This window comes from Gymnoscopelus braueri, assembly GCF_963280865.1.
Source record: "Gymnoscopelus braueri genome assembly, chromosome: 5".
Classification (NCBI taxonomy): Eukaryota; Metazoa; Chordata; class Actinopteri; order Myctophiformes; family Myctophidae; genus Gymnoscopelus; species Gymnoscopelus braueri.
Genome location: NC_137606.1, coordinates 29,290,551 through 29,307,772, shown reverse-complemented (window position 1 = coordinate 29,307,772; position 17,222 = coordinate 29,290,551). Strand labels below are relative to the sequence as shown.

Genomic DNA, 17,222 nt, shown 5'->3' with positions numbered 1-17,222 from the left:
GAGCTAGATAAGGAATACTGTTTGCAACGATTGTGTTCTTGTTTAAAATCATACATCCTTGTTGATCTTTTGTGAATGGCAGAGGAAATCCAGCCTCATTTCCAGGTGCCTTGTCATGAAAATCTGCAGGTGAATTAGTGTCTTTTCCCTTTTTTCGTTGCACCGCTCTCCACCGCCACTCTTTGTTTATTGACTGACTCATCGTCCAGTGTGCAGTTGCCAGTTACTAAGAGTTGCCACGGTTACCACAGCGAAAGGGTGGAAAAATGTGCTCCGGTTGCTGGGCACCAAGGAAGTCAGGTGTACACTCTCACCAAGCTTGAAGAGGACACTGTATGGGGGGGAGAGAGAGAGAGAGAGAGAGAGAGAGAGAGAGAGAGAGAGAGAGAGAGAGAGAGAGAGAGAGAGAGAGAGAGAGAGAGAGAGAACCAAATGTCAGACAAAGGAGGTCTATGTCACACAAAACATAACATACAGTAGAACCAATAGGCAATTGTACATGAATCTGTACGTTTCCTTAGAGTGAAGTGAGAAATGAAACAGCTACAGTACAAAGTAAATATATCGCCCCGGCACCTTCATGTGCCACACCTGATTAAATACATTCCTCATTCCTCTTCTGCTGACGCTGAAAAGCCTTGTTCCCATTCAAATGGTTCTCTTTTTTTTAATAGATTGTTTGTGGATTTTTCCCCCCTTTCTATGGTGGGGTGGAGGCAGGCGACCCTGGCGTGACCCTACGGACAGCAAACAGTCTTACCTGATAAAGGTGACCTGTTGCTAAGACTTTAGTCATTAGACACTAAGCTCTAAGTAGAGGTGGGTTTTAAACAGGGTCAGGTGAATTGGGGTGGGGGGCTCTTGGCAAACAAGAGTGTTATAAAGCTTGAGCATGTTGGCTGTGTCAGGTGGAGAACCCACAGTCCTCTCTCTGCACCGCCCCATCCAAATAAAGCCCTGATAAGAAATGACCTGGGTTTCTGAAACGTCACAGGCTTTACGTATGGGTGAAGCTTTAAAAGTAGAAACTATCACAAGTTTTTCCTGATTAACACCTGGGAAGGATGCATGCTGCAGTGCAAGATATACCTATTGCATAGCTTCCAACAGATCAAAACCAAACCAAAAATGGAATAAGTCTATCAATAGCCAGGCAGAGCATATGCCATGTTCTCAGCTATCAGCCCATCAGTCTATCAGTAGCGGTGCTTTGGCACCACTGTCTCAGCGTGGGAAATTGAGCGTGTGAAAGCGCCATGGACAGCATTTCAGGCTAGAGCGATCACTAAGAGCAGGGAGAAGTAGGAAAGAGGAAGAGCAGTAATTGCTAGAAAGAAAAAAAACACCCCCATTGCATCTCTGTGACCCCACTGTAGCATAGAGCTACGTAGCAGGATGCAAGCCTCAAGAACTTTGATTAACACTGGCTCTCATTTCCTGACGGTGGATGCAGGCCCAGCCAAGCAGAGGTAACCCTCTCACCAGCGAGAGGAAAGCGAAAGGAGGCAATGTTAATCAGAGGTTGTTCAGGCTGAGGGCACACGTGATTGATTGGATGGGCCGTTCAAAGGAAATAGGAATTGTGAGGAGTATACTATCCATATATCCATCTAGTCTATTTGTTTGCATTTCTATTCCACCAACAGAAGGATTTGAGCTGTCTAAGGTCAAGCCCAGCATCAATTTCTATTCCACCAACAAAAGGATTTGAGCTGTCTAAGCCCAGCATCAACAATACTACAAAAAACTAAAGCCTTGAAAACTAGAGACATGAGTGCACCCTGCACAGGAATGGCTGAAATTATTTGATTTGTGTGAGATACTGATGAATTTAAAGAGTGCATTTGAACTACAACGTGTGACTGTGTGAAGAAAAGTATTTACCCAGGAGAGACCCCCAAGTTGGACCATCTTGTTTACTGAAGAATCCTAATGTGACAGGGATAAAATAAGTCAACACACAATCATAACACACACACACGCACACATCCCTGCTGTAGCATCATCTAGCACCTCCTACTGTTAGCATGTGCTGGTATTTCTCTTTAGGGAGAACAGGTGAGGGGCGGGAGGATGATTTTAAAGTAACATATATCAGCATATAATATGCTAAACATAATGTCTTAGGAGAGCTTTGGTTAAGAGCTAGTACACAGTCAATGCAAAATTGTACACCGTCTGAGTTACAAAATGTGGGTAAATTAACATGATTTTACTGTGTATTTGTGTGACTGCATCTGAAGCCAAATGTCCCAGAATAATCACTGACACTTATTGGGGTAAGTGACATACAGGAGACAAAGTGAAGTAGAATCATATTCATATCATATTTGGTCATGTTTTATATGGTGTCACTGACCTGTTTGCCGAGGCTGTTGGCATCGGTGACCACCATAGCTGAGGGGAAACGTGACGGGTGGGAATATTGTGGAGGTTCCTGTTTGTGAGGGTACACTGCAATTGAAAGAAATATAAAGTGTTATGACTCCGCTGCAGTTCTTCCCACTTTAAAACACTAACGTCATGTTTGTCCTAATCTCCAGATATGTTAATGTAAAATAAAATGAAAAACGTTATTTCAAAATCCATTTAATGCTTTACTGTAAAACCCTCAGTGTTAATTTAACTCACAAGAGTGTACAAATGGAACCAAATGGACCCTTGATCAAATGCATTCCCATTTGTATTGTCTCTCAGAGTTTATCACATTAACCCTGGCATCACTATTTGGGGAATGTCATTGTAAGTGAAATTCTCAAAAATAGCCTGCTTAACTTAAATCTGATCTTGGGTAACGAGAGATCATAATTAAGTTGCGTTGCGATCGTCAGCTTATAGATCGACTATTTTTGGTGTAGAGGTTTGGTGTAGAGTCTACTCTACACCACATCTCTAGACTGAAAAGAACGGTCCAAGTACAGTTCTAACTGCAGGTCCATTTTACTAAGAATAGAGGGTTTAAGTGGTTAATTAACATGTTGTTACTGTGTTCTAATATCAAAGATTGGCAAACTCTACAATCATTCATGCAAAGGTTAATAACAGCCTTCACGAAGGCAGATGAATGGATGATGAATTGTGAATGTATTCAATTGAATACATAGGACCACAATGGAAACAAGTCCCCTGGACTTTTTTGTGCCTAGCCTAAATGTCTGACTGTACCTGGTGCTGATTACATTTCTGTCTAATAAATAATTCAATCAATCAATCAATCAATGCCACTAAGAGGACAGGAGTAGTGTTACTGACTGTGTGAGTGCGTGACAGTGGTCATGAATGGCTGCTGGCTCATGTGGCTGGGAGAGTGCTGCATCAGGCTCTGATGGTGGGGGCTGTGTAACTGCTGGGAGAACTGCACAGGCTGAAGTGCTGCCAGGCTGCCTGCCACACTGTTGATCACCGGCACTGTTTGGGACTGTGATGAGTTCAAACCTAGCGGGACAAAACGAGAGCTATGTTGGCATGACAGCGAAACGAAATTGTGAGAGAGAGAGAGAGAGAGAGAGAGAGAGAGAGAGAGAGAGAGGGGTCTGCACCCCACCGTATTGATCTCGGTACACAGACCTACTGTACATACAAACAGAGCAGATATTTTTCGTTTTTATATTAAGTTAAAGGTAGGGTAAGTGATATTTTTTGGTTCGTTTTTTTTGTTTTGTTAAAAGGTTAAAGTACTATATTCTATTAGTAATCATTGCTACAGAGCGTTTGTTCGGTCACAGGGGTCTCTCCAGCTCTTTAGTAAACAGAATATATGTACATTTTCAGGTAGGTGACAAAATTTAAGCCAATCAGGAGAGAGCACTGAAAATGCATTTTCTGTTTAATAAAGAGCTGGAGAGACATGGACACTCCTTTTACTGAACACTCACTCTATAGCAACGAGTACTATCAGAATATAGAGCTATTTAACACTTATTTTAACCAAAGTAAATCACTTACCCTACCTTTAAATGTATATACATATATCAGCAAAAGCAGTTTGTATTTTAGCTTAGTTAGTTGTTTTTAACTTTCCTACCTACTATATTTGATTGCAAAGTTGCAATGTGACACAGCTCTGTTTAAACATTCCTTTATTCTAGCAGCCTATATATGTAATTCTTTGTTTTGATTGTTGCTTTTATTTCAAACTTGCTTTGACAATGTAGAAGTATGTTTCCCATGTCAATAAATGCCTTTGAATTGAGTTGAAAATTAAGAGAGAGAGGGGGAGATAGAGAGAGAGAGAGAGAGAGAGAGAGAGAGAGAGAGAGAGAGAGAGAGAGAGAGAGAGAGATAGAGAGAGAGAGAGAGAGAGAGAGAGAGAGAGAGAGAGAGAGAGAGAGAAAGAGAGAGAGAGAGAGAGAGAGAGAGAGAGAGAGAGAGAGAGAGAATAATGAGTGTCTGGAAATAAAAGGCGTGAATTTAATCTAAAATCGGCACAATGACCATCGGTACATAGAATGCATGATGTAGTAAATGACTGTATCAGCGGGTGGCTGATGATGTGTCGGGGTGGGAGACGTACTTTGCGCTATCGCCATTACTCCTGAAAGTGGCATGATGAGGTTTTGCTGATGTGTGTGATGGGAGCTGTGGCTGTGGATGTTGGTCAGCGTGCTCACAGGAGGAAGTCCTCCACCTGAAACTGAAATCTGCAGGGGAAAAAAGGGAAATACTGAATATTTGCAGCGTTGTTTAGTGCCAGTACTATTTGTCATACTACTGCTGCTGATACATGCAAAGTTGTAACTGTTCGAGTGTCTACCATGTAAATTAATTCATTCAGAGTCATTTTTCTAGTCAACTGAGCACAGATGTTCTCGAGTGAAACAGGCCAGAGAGATGAAGGATGACTTTGTTCTGTTGCATTTGTATAACATATTTTTGTGTCTTATGCAGCTCACAAGCAAATACTGATAAGGAACAAAAGGTAGAGGGAAAGAAACATGCAAGACAATGTCAGCATGTGTGTGTGTGTGTGTGTGTGTGTGTGTGTGTGTGTGTGTGTGTGTGTGTGTGTGTGTGTGTGTGTGTGTGTGTGTGTGTGTGTGTGTGTGTGTGTGTGTGTGTGTGTGTGTGTGTGTGTGTGTGTGTGTGCGCGCGTGCGCGTGCGCGTGCGCGTGCGTGTGCGTGTGCGTGCGTGTGTGTGTGTGCGCGCGTGCAAGCGTTGGTGGGTGGGTGGGTTTATGGGTTTTGATTTATCCTTTTAAATGAGCATTGAATATTTTATTGTGTCTGTGCAAGTGTAGGAACATGTGTATGAGTGTGTGAGGAAACAACAGCATGCGTTGTTGATCACGGGCAGTTCCTTCACCATTTACAGTATAAACGGTCCTATGTGTACAGTTGAAAGAACAAAACGTGCACAAAAACAGTATGTATGTGGACCAGGGTCCTCCCACCACACTGGGGCTGGGTCTATTTGACTACGCTGGCAGCAGCCCTGAGAGGAGGGACCAGTCAGACACTCTTCTGCAGATAACAAACTGTTGGTTCTGACCTGCAGCGTACAACGGTGACCAATGCTAATTTGACTTCATACCAGCAGAAAAGGAGGAAGTGCTGTGAACTATCAAGGGGAGGTCATTCACAATATTAACCATTGTGTATGTGATGCAAAAATGTGCAACTGTAGGCCTACAGTATGGCATTTTCATTTAGGTTGAGTACAGGTGCAAAGGTGTTTAGTTGTATAATGTGTAAAGGCACAACTAAACACTGTGGCACCAGTGGAGACAAGGGGCCATGTGCAGGTTTCATTTTCACTGATCAAATATTGAAATAGGACAGAGGGGAGAAACTCATTCCCTTCACTGAAGAAAAAAAAAAGAACGTACATAATCAAATGCTGGCCACTGGCGTCATTTGCCTGGCAGAACAAGCGCTGGCTTCTCTTTGCGCTTTAATCAATAAAGAGCAGAATGTTTCTTTGTCAGGTTTATTGGCTGAGCAGTGGACATGCCTGGTTCACTTTGGTGAAGGCTGTGCACATCCTGTCTCCACCTTCCACACAGAACAGCACAATGTGCTAATTGTTGGCTCTTGCCAACAGATCTATGGGAGTAGAGGTCCAGGAGCCTGCTTTGTATGTGTCTGCTAAAACGCAGGCCAGGCCTTATCTAATCTGAGGCCAAGAGGGCCCAGGTGTGTTCACTCACCATCTTGGCGTCAGGTGACAGCAGACTGTGGCTGTGGTCCAATCCGCCCGGAGACACCTGCTGTAACACCGACTGGCTGGTCACCATGGCGTTGCTGCCGAGGTGACTAATGGCCGTGGAGGAGCTGACTTCGCCGCTGTACCGCACTGAGGAGGGTAATGCATGGCAGGAAGAAAGAGAGAGAAAGAGAAAGAGGGGTATAGTTAAGTTTCAGTGTTCAGTGCTTTTTGCGACAACTATTGTATAAATAGGGCAGAGCGATAGCAGCCTGGGCCTTGCTCTGTGACTATGAGTGCCAGGGTTAATCCAGCCTACCAGACTCACCTGCTCTTTGCCTCAGACAGGGGGGGGAGCAGAACAAACAAACATAGTGACCCCTCCTCTGGTGCTATCTGCCTAGCTCAGCCAAGGCCATACCACTGTGTACACGCACTCACAACAGCAGCCCCTGAGAAAACCATCAGACTTTTTGCCCTGCTGCCGGACAGTTTGGCGCGAGAAGGAGTGCCCTATGCTGAAATAGTGACACGGATTACGTTTTTTGGTTACACAAACAGGAAATTTGTGTAACCAAAAGTTAAACTTGGATATTGGTCTTTTAGTGTCATAACCTAATCCCACGTCTAGACAACTTGTTGTCTCTCAACTGAGGCCAAAGGAATGCCCCCCCCCCACACACATACACAAACATACACACACACACACACACACACACACACACACACACACACACACACACACACATACACGCACTCATGCATGCAAACACGTACACACACACACACACACACACACACACACACACACACACACACACACACACACACACACACACACACACACACACACACACACACACACACACACACACACACACACACACACACACACACACACACACACACACACACACACACACACACTATCAAATACCTGTTTGCCAATGCTGGCCCCCTCTGATACTAACAAAGTAAACATTACACAATTACAAGCAATGTCAAACACATTCTTATCCTACGGTCCCAGCATCACACAGGGAATCTGTCCCTCCCACAGTAGGTGCTCTGACAGTCCTTATGTGACAGTGCAGAGACAGACACTGTTTGCACTCAGATCTCAGATTGTCCCAAAGCCCTATGTCCCTGACCCAGGTATGTCAGACTGTGCCCTGGCTGCCATGGTCAGTCAGTCCTATAAAGACATACAACCATTTGAGCTGAAGGAGTGAAATGCAGTAGTTCATCCTGAAGGAAGCGGACAATCACGACCAATGATGGGTTATGATAAAACAAAAAATATTTGTTGCTGTTGTTTAAAGACCAAGGATTGAACAGAATAATGTGCAGTACATATCCAAACTGTGGTGCAGACATGTCCAAAGAGAATCCATTTCAAATGAGGTCAACGGTCTAGTTGCGGAACCAAACCACTACCGAATAATGTAAAAATGTTGCTGCTATAAAACTAATTATACATTTCACATGATATACAATACTGCGTAAAAGTACAACTCAGGATGTCTGCTGCCACTGGGCCACACTATGTCTAATTTTAAGAAGACCATCACGTAACCACTTACAATCCTAGCCTTGTCAGGTGAACATTTGGCAAAAATAGGCAAACATTCGCAAAAAGTAGCCTATCTACAAAATCACAATGCATCACAACAGGACATGTGACTGTGAGCTTGTAGATCAGCTATTTTAGGTGAAAAGATTTGGTGTAGAGGGGAAAGAAAGGAGGGGACCAAGTATAGACCCCTGAGGGACACCAGTCAAGGAAGATTTAAGTGGTTAAAGTCTTCAGCAACACACTAGCAACCCCACAACACTCCATTGTGTCTAGTAAATGCTGCTACAAAACAATAAAGCACTCCATTGGACTCATGACCCCCATTGCCACACAATGGCAGAGGACTCATAAACATGCAGTTATCTTGGAGCTGGGCAACCTCTTTTTCAGTGGGAGAAGGATGCTATGCGTGTTAGCTTTGTGTCTCTGTGTTTAGCAGTAATTCTAGCTACAGGGAACCTCCATGTCAGTAAAGAGAGCTTCTTCTGTCTAGTCTGAAACATAGCTTAAAAACTAAAAAAAAACAGTGGGACAGCAGACATTGTCTCCCTAGGTCCTCAACCAAGGGGAAAGATACAACCTAACTTCTCCTTTAGCTATACACCCTTGAGCATTGATATTCAAAATGATATGTCCCCATCAATTGTTTCTTGATAGGACTGATTGATCAGAGAAATCAAAAGAAAAGGGAAAATCAATGCTTTTAATATGTATTGTTACAAACTCAGCACAACAAGAGCAGGGGGAGGGCGAGAACCTTTGAAGGGGAGTGGTACAGCAAGGACTAGCGGTGGGTTTGAAAGGCTATGGCTCCCTGTGTGACCCATGTAATATCAAAGCCTCCCTGCCCATCCCCAGGCAGTGCTCATTGTAGCGACAGTGCATATGATAGACCTCCCGCGTCTCTGCAGGACGTATCCCAGGCTTTGTACCTCTCTGGGGCACATGGACCAGCGGACAGTGCAGACCTAAGCCTTTTCTGTGTGTTCCCCGCCTGATTTTGAGCTAGCCTGAGGTGACGGAGGGCAAAACAACCCACGGGCCGGCCAACCCCCCCAATCACAACCGGTGTGCCTGATTTGGAACATCTGAGTCGGCTAGTTTTTCACTTGCTGACGTGCTGAATTAAATTACACTATACTTGTTGGAAGTATATCCTTTTTATACTTCTATCTTTTCTTTTAATTATCTTTGCATGAGAATGAATGACTTTTTTTTAATCCCAGCTGATATTTAAATGTGAAGTTAAATACTGTAATTAAGCCAATACAATTGATTTAATTGACAAAAGAAAATTATTAACCAACCACTTTAATAGCTGATAATAATCTATGACATTTCTCAACTTTGACCATGACCTTCCATCAAACTCAGCAATATCCATCACATTTAGGATTAAATTAATACGTATTTATAAAATAAAACGTATAGGGCCCTGCTACTGAACAGAAGGCATGTCACTTTCTATGTCAACGTTTTTAACTCTAAAAGCTACCAAATCCCCACATTATCCTTTTCACGTCAGTGTTTGCTTATTGTTTGTATTCCAGTTTGATGATCTGACAACATAGATTTGAATGCATATCTTTACGCTGAGATTTTTTTTTTTTTATTATGCTTTTTTTAAATGTAAATGTAATTTTCTAAAACATATTTAAGTAGCTTTAGCTTAGCTTAACTAACCTACTTTCATCTCAGTGGTACTTTGCTGTATCTTCCAGGGTAGAATAATTAGCTACACTTTACCCAACGAAACCAAACAAAAATATGTATTCCATCCATGTTTTCCTTATTTCCTTTCTGAGCGTAATACCCAACAACCATAGCCTACAGCCCTACACTGTTTGACTTTACATTCAGTTGTGACCAAACCACCCCAATGAACCAAAACAGAATCAATACAAATTCCCCAAGTATGGCTTTTGCTTTGATCTGACCCAGCAGTGACCTCTCTCATATAACTGAAGGTGTGGCGATGGTTGAAGAAGGGGGTTACTGCTTGGAAAGGGCCATCAGTCCTGTCTGGCCAGAAAAGAGCCAATACTCCAGTGGACAGCTCATGCTGCTCCAGGTCTGCACCAAGCCTTAGCAGCCATACTGCTGCTCATAAAGGTGAGGGGGAGGCCTCCTTTAGGTCCAGCGGAGATAAATGAACCTAGGTTACAGTGACTGCAGTCTTCTAATAGACCATAAACAATGGGACCCCCTGCAAGGCGGTAGAAGTCAGGGGAGCCCCCTATCAAAGGCCTAGGAGATGTAGTAGCTAAGGATTTTAATTGGCCATTAACCATGCATAATACAGGCCGTGTCCTAGCAACGCGATGAGATGCCCTGCTGGGATGTTATTGTCAGACCAGGGGCTGACACTGAAAAACAGCTGATGGCGTTGGCGAGATGCCAGCAGGGCACCTTGTAAGCGGCCGACTAAAGGCCTAGGAGGAGCAAAGTGCCTTCCGCTGCTGACCCCTCTCTCTCTTCTGCCTCACCTTCCTTCGTCAACAAGCCTATCGCTGACCCCACAGGGTTTGCAACCTGGGGTCAATGCCTGGTCAGGTGTTCTAGGACAAATCTCCAGCAAACAGACAATCCACGCGAGAGACCAATTTACCCAGAGGTAAAAGAGCATGCCAAGGTAAACGGTTTGTTTTCTCTTCAAAGCTGACCTCGTGTTCTGACACGAGAGGACAACAATAGGCTTTGATTGAGTCTCTCATATCATGGTTTTATAGTGCAGTGAGTGATGGCACAGAGGATAATGCTCTGTGAAGCCTATCAGCTTTGTGTCTTATGTCACATACAACAGGTAGACTTGGTCAACACTTGAATTACACTCAATGCAAACACCTGAGGGTCAAATGGTCAGAGCAATAATGTAGCTTTTCCTTGTTTTGGCAGCTCTCCTAACGGAGTCATTAGCAACCTATGTGGGAGGAGGAAATGTGGAAATGATGGTGTGAGGTTGCGGTAATTTGGATGCTGCTGTCCCCATCCCTGACCCTGGCCTGACCCTGGCCTGTCACAGGATTGCTCTTTGTGCCATGCTTCTACATGCTGACTTTGGAGTGGAGATTGCAGGTACAATGTTGATTGTTCTCAGTGTGTTCTCAAAGATCAGAATAACAATGGCATTTGCTCAGCTCACTCATTGATCACTTGTGCGCTCTCTCTCTCTCTCTCTCACTCACTCTCTCTCACACACTCTCTCTCTCTCTCTCTCTCTCTCTCTCTCTCTCTCTCTCTCTCTCTCTCTCTCTCTCTCTCTCTCTCTCTCTCTCTCTCTCTCTCTGCCCCCTCCTTCTCCCATTGATCTCATCAACTGTTTCTCTCATTTTCAAAATGACTTGAAAATGTTGTTTACGTCCTGTTTATGTGATTATTTGTTTATGACAAAAAAGTTCTAAAATCGACTTCAAATTGTTAAGTCACAATGTAAATGTTGTATTAGCATTAATTGCATTAGCAATTACTACAGTCATTCTAATACGGTCAGATTAGATGTATTTTCTTTTTAAACATCTGTTCACGTCAATTGTGATTCATAAGTATACACATGCCAGAAGTCTACATGCAATTTATCATCATGCTTGAGACTGCTGCACGGTATAGGATGTAAAGCTGTACCTGTCATCTTACTGGGGGGTGATGCGCTGCTAAGTTGGTGATGCGGGGAGCTGTGGGACAGCAGCAGAGGGTTGAGGATGCTGTGAGTCGGTGTATAGGAATCCATCGCCAACTTCTGCCTAAAGGCCTCCTCCTTTCGTCGGTTTGCGAACCAGTTATAGACTCGTACCTCTGTGACCAGATTAGAGCCGAGGCCGTGAGCTTTAGACGGGGACACGCCTCTCTGCAGACATTCAGCTCTATACGGGAAGCAGACAGGGATAGTTTCAGTAACGCAAAATGAAAAGTGCCATCTTTTATTTGTTTATTCCACCACCATAACAGTGGTGGAAAAAGTACTCACTTAAGTAAAGGTATAAATAATGCATTTTATAGGTCATTTTATTGTCTACTCAGGATTTTTTGAGCCCCCCAGACCGTTTTTAAGTTGCTTGATTCAGTATTTAGATATTTGATATTCATTTTGTCAGACACGCCCCCTTCCTATACTAACCCATTATAACTTCAAACTCCATTTTTAACATGTTAGATTCATCAAAAACACCCGTCCTTGCTTCTGGTGACTCACCCTGCCCTCCTAATACGCAAATGGAGTTAATCCTGAATCAAGCAACTTAAAAACGGTCTGCGGGGCTCTCAAAAGCCTGAGTAGACGATAAAATGACCCAAAGTTTTTTTGAAAGTGAAATATCCCTTTAATTACAGTACTTGAGTACATGAGTACATCTACTTAGTTACTTTCTACCACTGGTTGGGTACATTCCATCAATAAGCTGTAGGAAATATGACGATGTACAGTACATTTCAACTTCATGGTTGAATTCTAATGAACCTACCTGTTGCACTCTTCAACCAAAGCCTCCCTCTCCTCTTTGCTGGGGTTCTTTTGCCTTTCATAAGCTTGGTAGAGGATTTGCTGGGATGCAGGCCCCCATTTGAAACGGTTACGTCTCATTTTCTTGCAGGAGGGCTCACTGCCAACCTCATCACCAGGCTGCCCCATGCCCTGACCTGATGGGTTGAACTCTGGGAAAAAGAACCCTGGATCCTGATTGCCTGTGTCTGTCATATTGCTTACAGAGCCTTGCTGAATCTGGTTGAACTCTGAAATTTAAGAAGAAATCCCCTTTGACTTAATTTTCAGTGAAAACACAGAGAAAAAGGCAGACAATGGTAGAGCAAGCTGTGCATAATTGGCAAGAAAATTACAATATGGCAGTATCCCCCCACAATATAATGATATGATATGATATAATATAAAATAAAATGTATTGTATTAGCCTATTCCACATTAAAACAAAGGGAACTACTAACACTAACACGATGCAGCATGCATATTTTGCATAAGGCTCTTAAGAACCCATTTAGACCTGGAACACCTACACTTTGTTATACCTTTCAAGCCATGTGTGTAGTTGTTGTTACATACAGTATATAGCAACATTAATTACTTTTTTGGAATAACAATTTTTCAGAAAACGTATAGGTCAGGATTTAGACAGCGTTTTTAGAATCGGCATCAAATTATAATGAAATGCCAAAGTGTGCCAGGCAAAATGGTAAACATTTTAACCAGCAGTCAGATGGGTATGATTAACATCCAGAATAAATGGTTTTGGTGGTGCATTCTGATCGTATAGGCCTACTAATGCCACACAGTTATTGGCATGCATGCATGTCCAAACTGTGAGAAACTCAAATATTAACTTACGTTGGAGAATTTCCCGCTGTTTCCTGACATACCAGGTGTAGAGTGCTGCTCGCTTGGTGGTTTTCATGGGCGTGCCTTTGTTGAGGTGCTGGGAGAGGTGCGACTGGTTGAGCCCCGTTACATCCACCACTTCCCTCTGTGGGATGTTGTGCTGCTGCATGTAACCTTTGATCATGCGGGCAGCACGCCATGGATCCTCACTGTTTTATGATAAAACATATGGGGCAAACTATTTATTTCACAACTATGAGCTACATGTGGTTACGTGTGTATATATTAGCTATTTGTGTCAGTATAGCCCCAATATGTTCGTAGGCTTCAAGAGTAAAAATGGCTGTAGTAGCCTAATCCAGGGGTCTTCAACAGGGGGTCCGGCACCCCTAGGGGGTCCCCAGAGCTACTATAGGGGGTCCACCAAATCTTTGTGTGATAGGATTCAGTGCTTTTTACATTAACCACTTGAACCCTAGAATTCCTGTTCTGAGGGGAACATTAGCCGAAAATAGCAGATCTACAAGCTCTCAACGCCTCGCAGCGCGAGGCGTTGAGAGCTTGTAGATCGGCTATTTTTGGCAAAGAGGCTATAGGTGTAGAGGGAAAAAAGAGCAGACTAAGTTAAAAATAAACTTTAATCTGAAACAATTGTATACAATATAGATTCATCTCTCTCTCAGCTAGGGGGTCCTTGGCCTGAAAACGTTGAAGACCCCTGGCCTAATCAATGGACACCTTGCAGACATGCGTTAATAATTGTATATTGTAGTGTATATTGCAGCAGGCAGCAGCACGACATCCCACGGCGGGAAGTGGTGGATGTAGCCTAAATACTTTGGTTTGGTCCTAAAATACATTGTCTAATGTCGTTAAGTTGCAGTAGCTGGAAGGCAGATTCATTGTGTTGGTGGTGGTGTCCCTGAAACAGTGAAATTAGTTCAGATTTGTTCCCATGTTTCTCCCCATGACAGACTCAGCCGAACTATAGCAGCAAATGTTGCCTATAGGTAAAATGTAAGTCGATGGGAAACTACAAAGTCAAAAGATAGCCTCGAACTATTATATAACTCCCAGATAGACATTTTGTAGAAATAAGATCAAGCCATAAAATCCTCCATTGCCCATAAATCAGGAATTTTGAGTAGGCCCAGCCCAGGCCTAAACAGAAACATTCTTTTTTGGCTATTTATCATGTTAAAAATATATGTTTTAATTTCGATTGTCTTGTTAAACAAGTAAAATTAAATTAAAGTATTCACCCGCAATAGCCTATAGACCACACCACGCAGGCCTGTGTTTTTTTTAGCTGACCTGGAAAACATTTGTCTAATTCGGAACATTTAATAATAATAATCATTTCGAAAAATAAACGCATATTGGCTAAAAACGGAAGTCAATTAATTGAATTTAATTGATTTGAACAGAATGCAATAGTATTTGAAACAAAAGTCACCACTTACCATATTATTTAGTAAATGCAGTGTAATCCAGTACAGTCGAATGCTCTAAACTTACGCTTGCGACAGTATGATCAAAAAAAGATGGAGGACGAATTTACACTTGTCCTAATCAGAGATTAGTAGGTATAAATTTACTGACATCTGTAATTATGGCCAACCTACACACGTCTGTTTGTTTTGGAGAATGCCGAGGCCTACATCTAAGTCTGTGGGTTAAGTGGGAGATGTTGGTTTATAACTTTTGACAATGAATAACCAGATCTCCATTCACTCCAATCGCACGCCACTGTGTATCTTTCAGTTGATGATTTATAGAATAAAATTAATAATAACTTAACTACACGTGGGTTAGTTTTGATTTTCTTCCGGTCTGGTTATAGACCTGTCCTGACTCCTGTAATATTTGTCTACAGTACAGCGTTTGAGAGCACATCACAAATAAATGGATTAGGCCTATAGTTTCGATATGGCTTCTGATGGCTTGAGTTAATCAAAGGGGATTAACGTAAGTTTCTACTTTATAACTACGGCTATTACAAATAAATAGTTACCTGTATTATTGTCATAAACAATTATTAGGAGCCTATTGTTAGTATTACTAGTGTTACTACTACTATTATGAATACGATTATGATAATTATTATGATAATTGTTATTATATTTTATTATTATTAAATAAACAATTTTAGTGGTAGGCCTATCTTACGGCTGAAAAAACTATACGAAAAATTGAACGAAACACGCCTGTGTGTCTTTACTTTCTCTTCTTGTAACGGATCCCACTGCCTGTTTTTTATCATTGTGAGAGGCGGAGTAGCTTTAGGTTAATAATAAATAGATCTTGTTTAGTTGATATTTTGCTACGGTAAAGAAATAATCCATGTGGATAATTAACCAGAATGTAAAAACGAAGTAGGCTACTGGCGGGTTTTTTCAAAATTGTAAATAGACAAACATGAGGCCATGTTCCATGGATGTTATGTTTTCCATAACTTTAGTCAATTTTCAAAATATACAGAGGCTACAGAGTGTGGGGTAGCAACAATATATTGTCTGACACTGGCTTGAATAATGATAATAATTATTACTATCAAATAACCTTGTTTGTTTTCTGGGATACAGGCAGGATAGGTGGGCACTATAGGGACATCTGGGCACCTCGATGTAATATTGGCTATTTTGTCCAAAATGTGAATATTTGAAAAATGGTCTTAAGTAAAGTAAAGTATACATGATGTGAACATGCACTGATCATTATCAGACTTAATTGTATCCTTCAACTTCTGTGTTTATACCCCAAAATGACTGGATATACAGGTGTTGTAGCAATTGTAGAAATATTAGACCTTAATTGTCGAATGTTTAAGCATTTTCTAATCATGTATACTTTACTTTACTTAAGACCATTTTTCAAATATATATATTTTGGACAAAACAGCCAATTTTACATCGAGGTGCCCAGATGTCCCTACTAGTGCCCACCTATGCTATCCTGTTACCGTTTTCCTGTTTTTAAAAATGTTGACTTCAAAACGCTGTTCGGAGGACTTACGCCAACATACGGTCCACCTCGGCCCTCTGCTCCGCCGCCTCCTCCGTGTTGAGCGACTGCAGCTCCTTCAGGATCGGCGGAGTGTCGAAGTCATCCCCGTCCTCCTCGGAGCCCTCGTCCCCGGACAGCTTGCCCTGTTTATTACCACTGTGTCCGTTGGTGAGCGTGTGGAACACCGGCTTGGAGTCCGAGGAGTCGCTCCCGTTGTTCATCTTGCTGATGCTCGGCGGAGACATCTGTAAGTTCTCCAGTTTTACTCCAAAGTTGGGGTGAGTGGGGTCCATATCATCCAGGGCTTGGATCAGAACGTCTTTGCTGACTCCGGAGTCCAACAGGGCGCTGAGGAGCTCCTGTTGCAGCGATGTCAACTTGGATACCATTTTAAAGAACATTAAATATCACAACTCATGACGTATACAAAAATTAAAAAAAAGACAGTGTAAATCTAAAAAAAAGAAAATGTAAATTTAAAAATGAAAAATGAAAAGAAAGCCTAAATATAAAAAACGTAAATTTAAAAAAAATGAAAAGAAAGCGTATATAATCAAATTAAAAAAAAGGTTCCTTCGATCCTTCCTCTCCTGTCCGGTGTGTTTATGAGAATGTCCTATTCCTGACACCTGCTCGAAGGAGTTGATTCACTTCCCTGTCGAGGGGAGTGATAGCTATAATTTGCCATGATGCTTTCGGAGTGCATGCGGGGGATATAAAACATGCTAATTAGTGGGCCGGCTGATGGGGCCTTTATGCAAATACCTGCAGAATGAGGCCGTTCTGAGTTCTGACTGAGGCCAAGCTGTTGACACTGCAGCCTGTTGCTTTTATTGGCTCCTCTTATCAGCTAAACTTTCATGGACTTTGGACTCTGTTGTATATATGCCATAAAGACTTTCAAGACAGAGGAGGGATATTTCCTTCGCTACCATTATTATGACAAGAACAAGAAGCATTTATATATTTCTACTATTATTCTTATTATAATTGCGTTGATATTGTTATTGTTGATTGATTGAATAGGCCTACTTTATTAACAGTTTGCAAATAGTAGCCTACAGTGGTACGATTATATGATGCTAAAAGGATAACACAAAAAGCCTGTTTCCATGGTGGTCCTGTATAATCCAGTGGTCTAGTGACACCTTTTTAATGCTTTTTATACTTATTCA

The 17,222-nt window shown here is 42.2% G+C and overlaps 1 protein-coding gene across 1 annotated transcript; it reads right to left on the bottom strand.

The window, feature by feature from the left end:
- Positions 1-310: 310 nt before the first annotated feature.
- On the bottom strand, positions 311-16,448 carry hnf1ba (HNF1 homeobox Ba; the record flags this gene model as incomplete). Its single annotated transcript, XM_080428341.1, has 10 exons — positions 311-331; positions 1,885-1,929; positions 2,360-2,454; positions 3,253-3,435; positions 4,514-4,640; positions 6,147-6,292; positions 11,352-11,578; positions 12,176-12,443; positions 13,051-13,250; positions 16,057-16,448. 10 exons carry the CDS (start codon positions 16,446-16,448, stop codon positions 311-313), a joined length of 1,704 nt encoding a protein of 567 aa, XP_080284467.1.
- Positions 16,449-17,222: the final 774 nt, after the last annotated feature.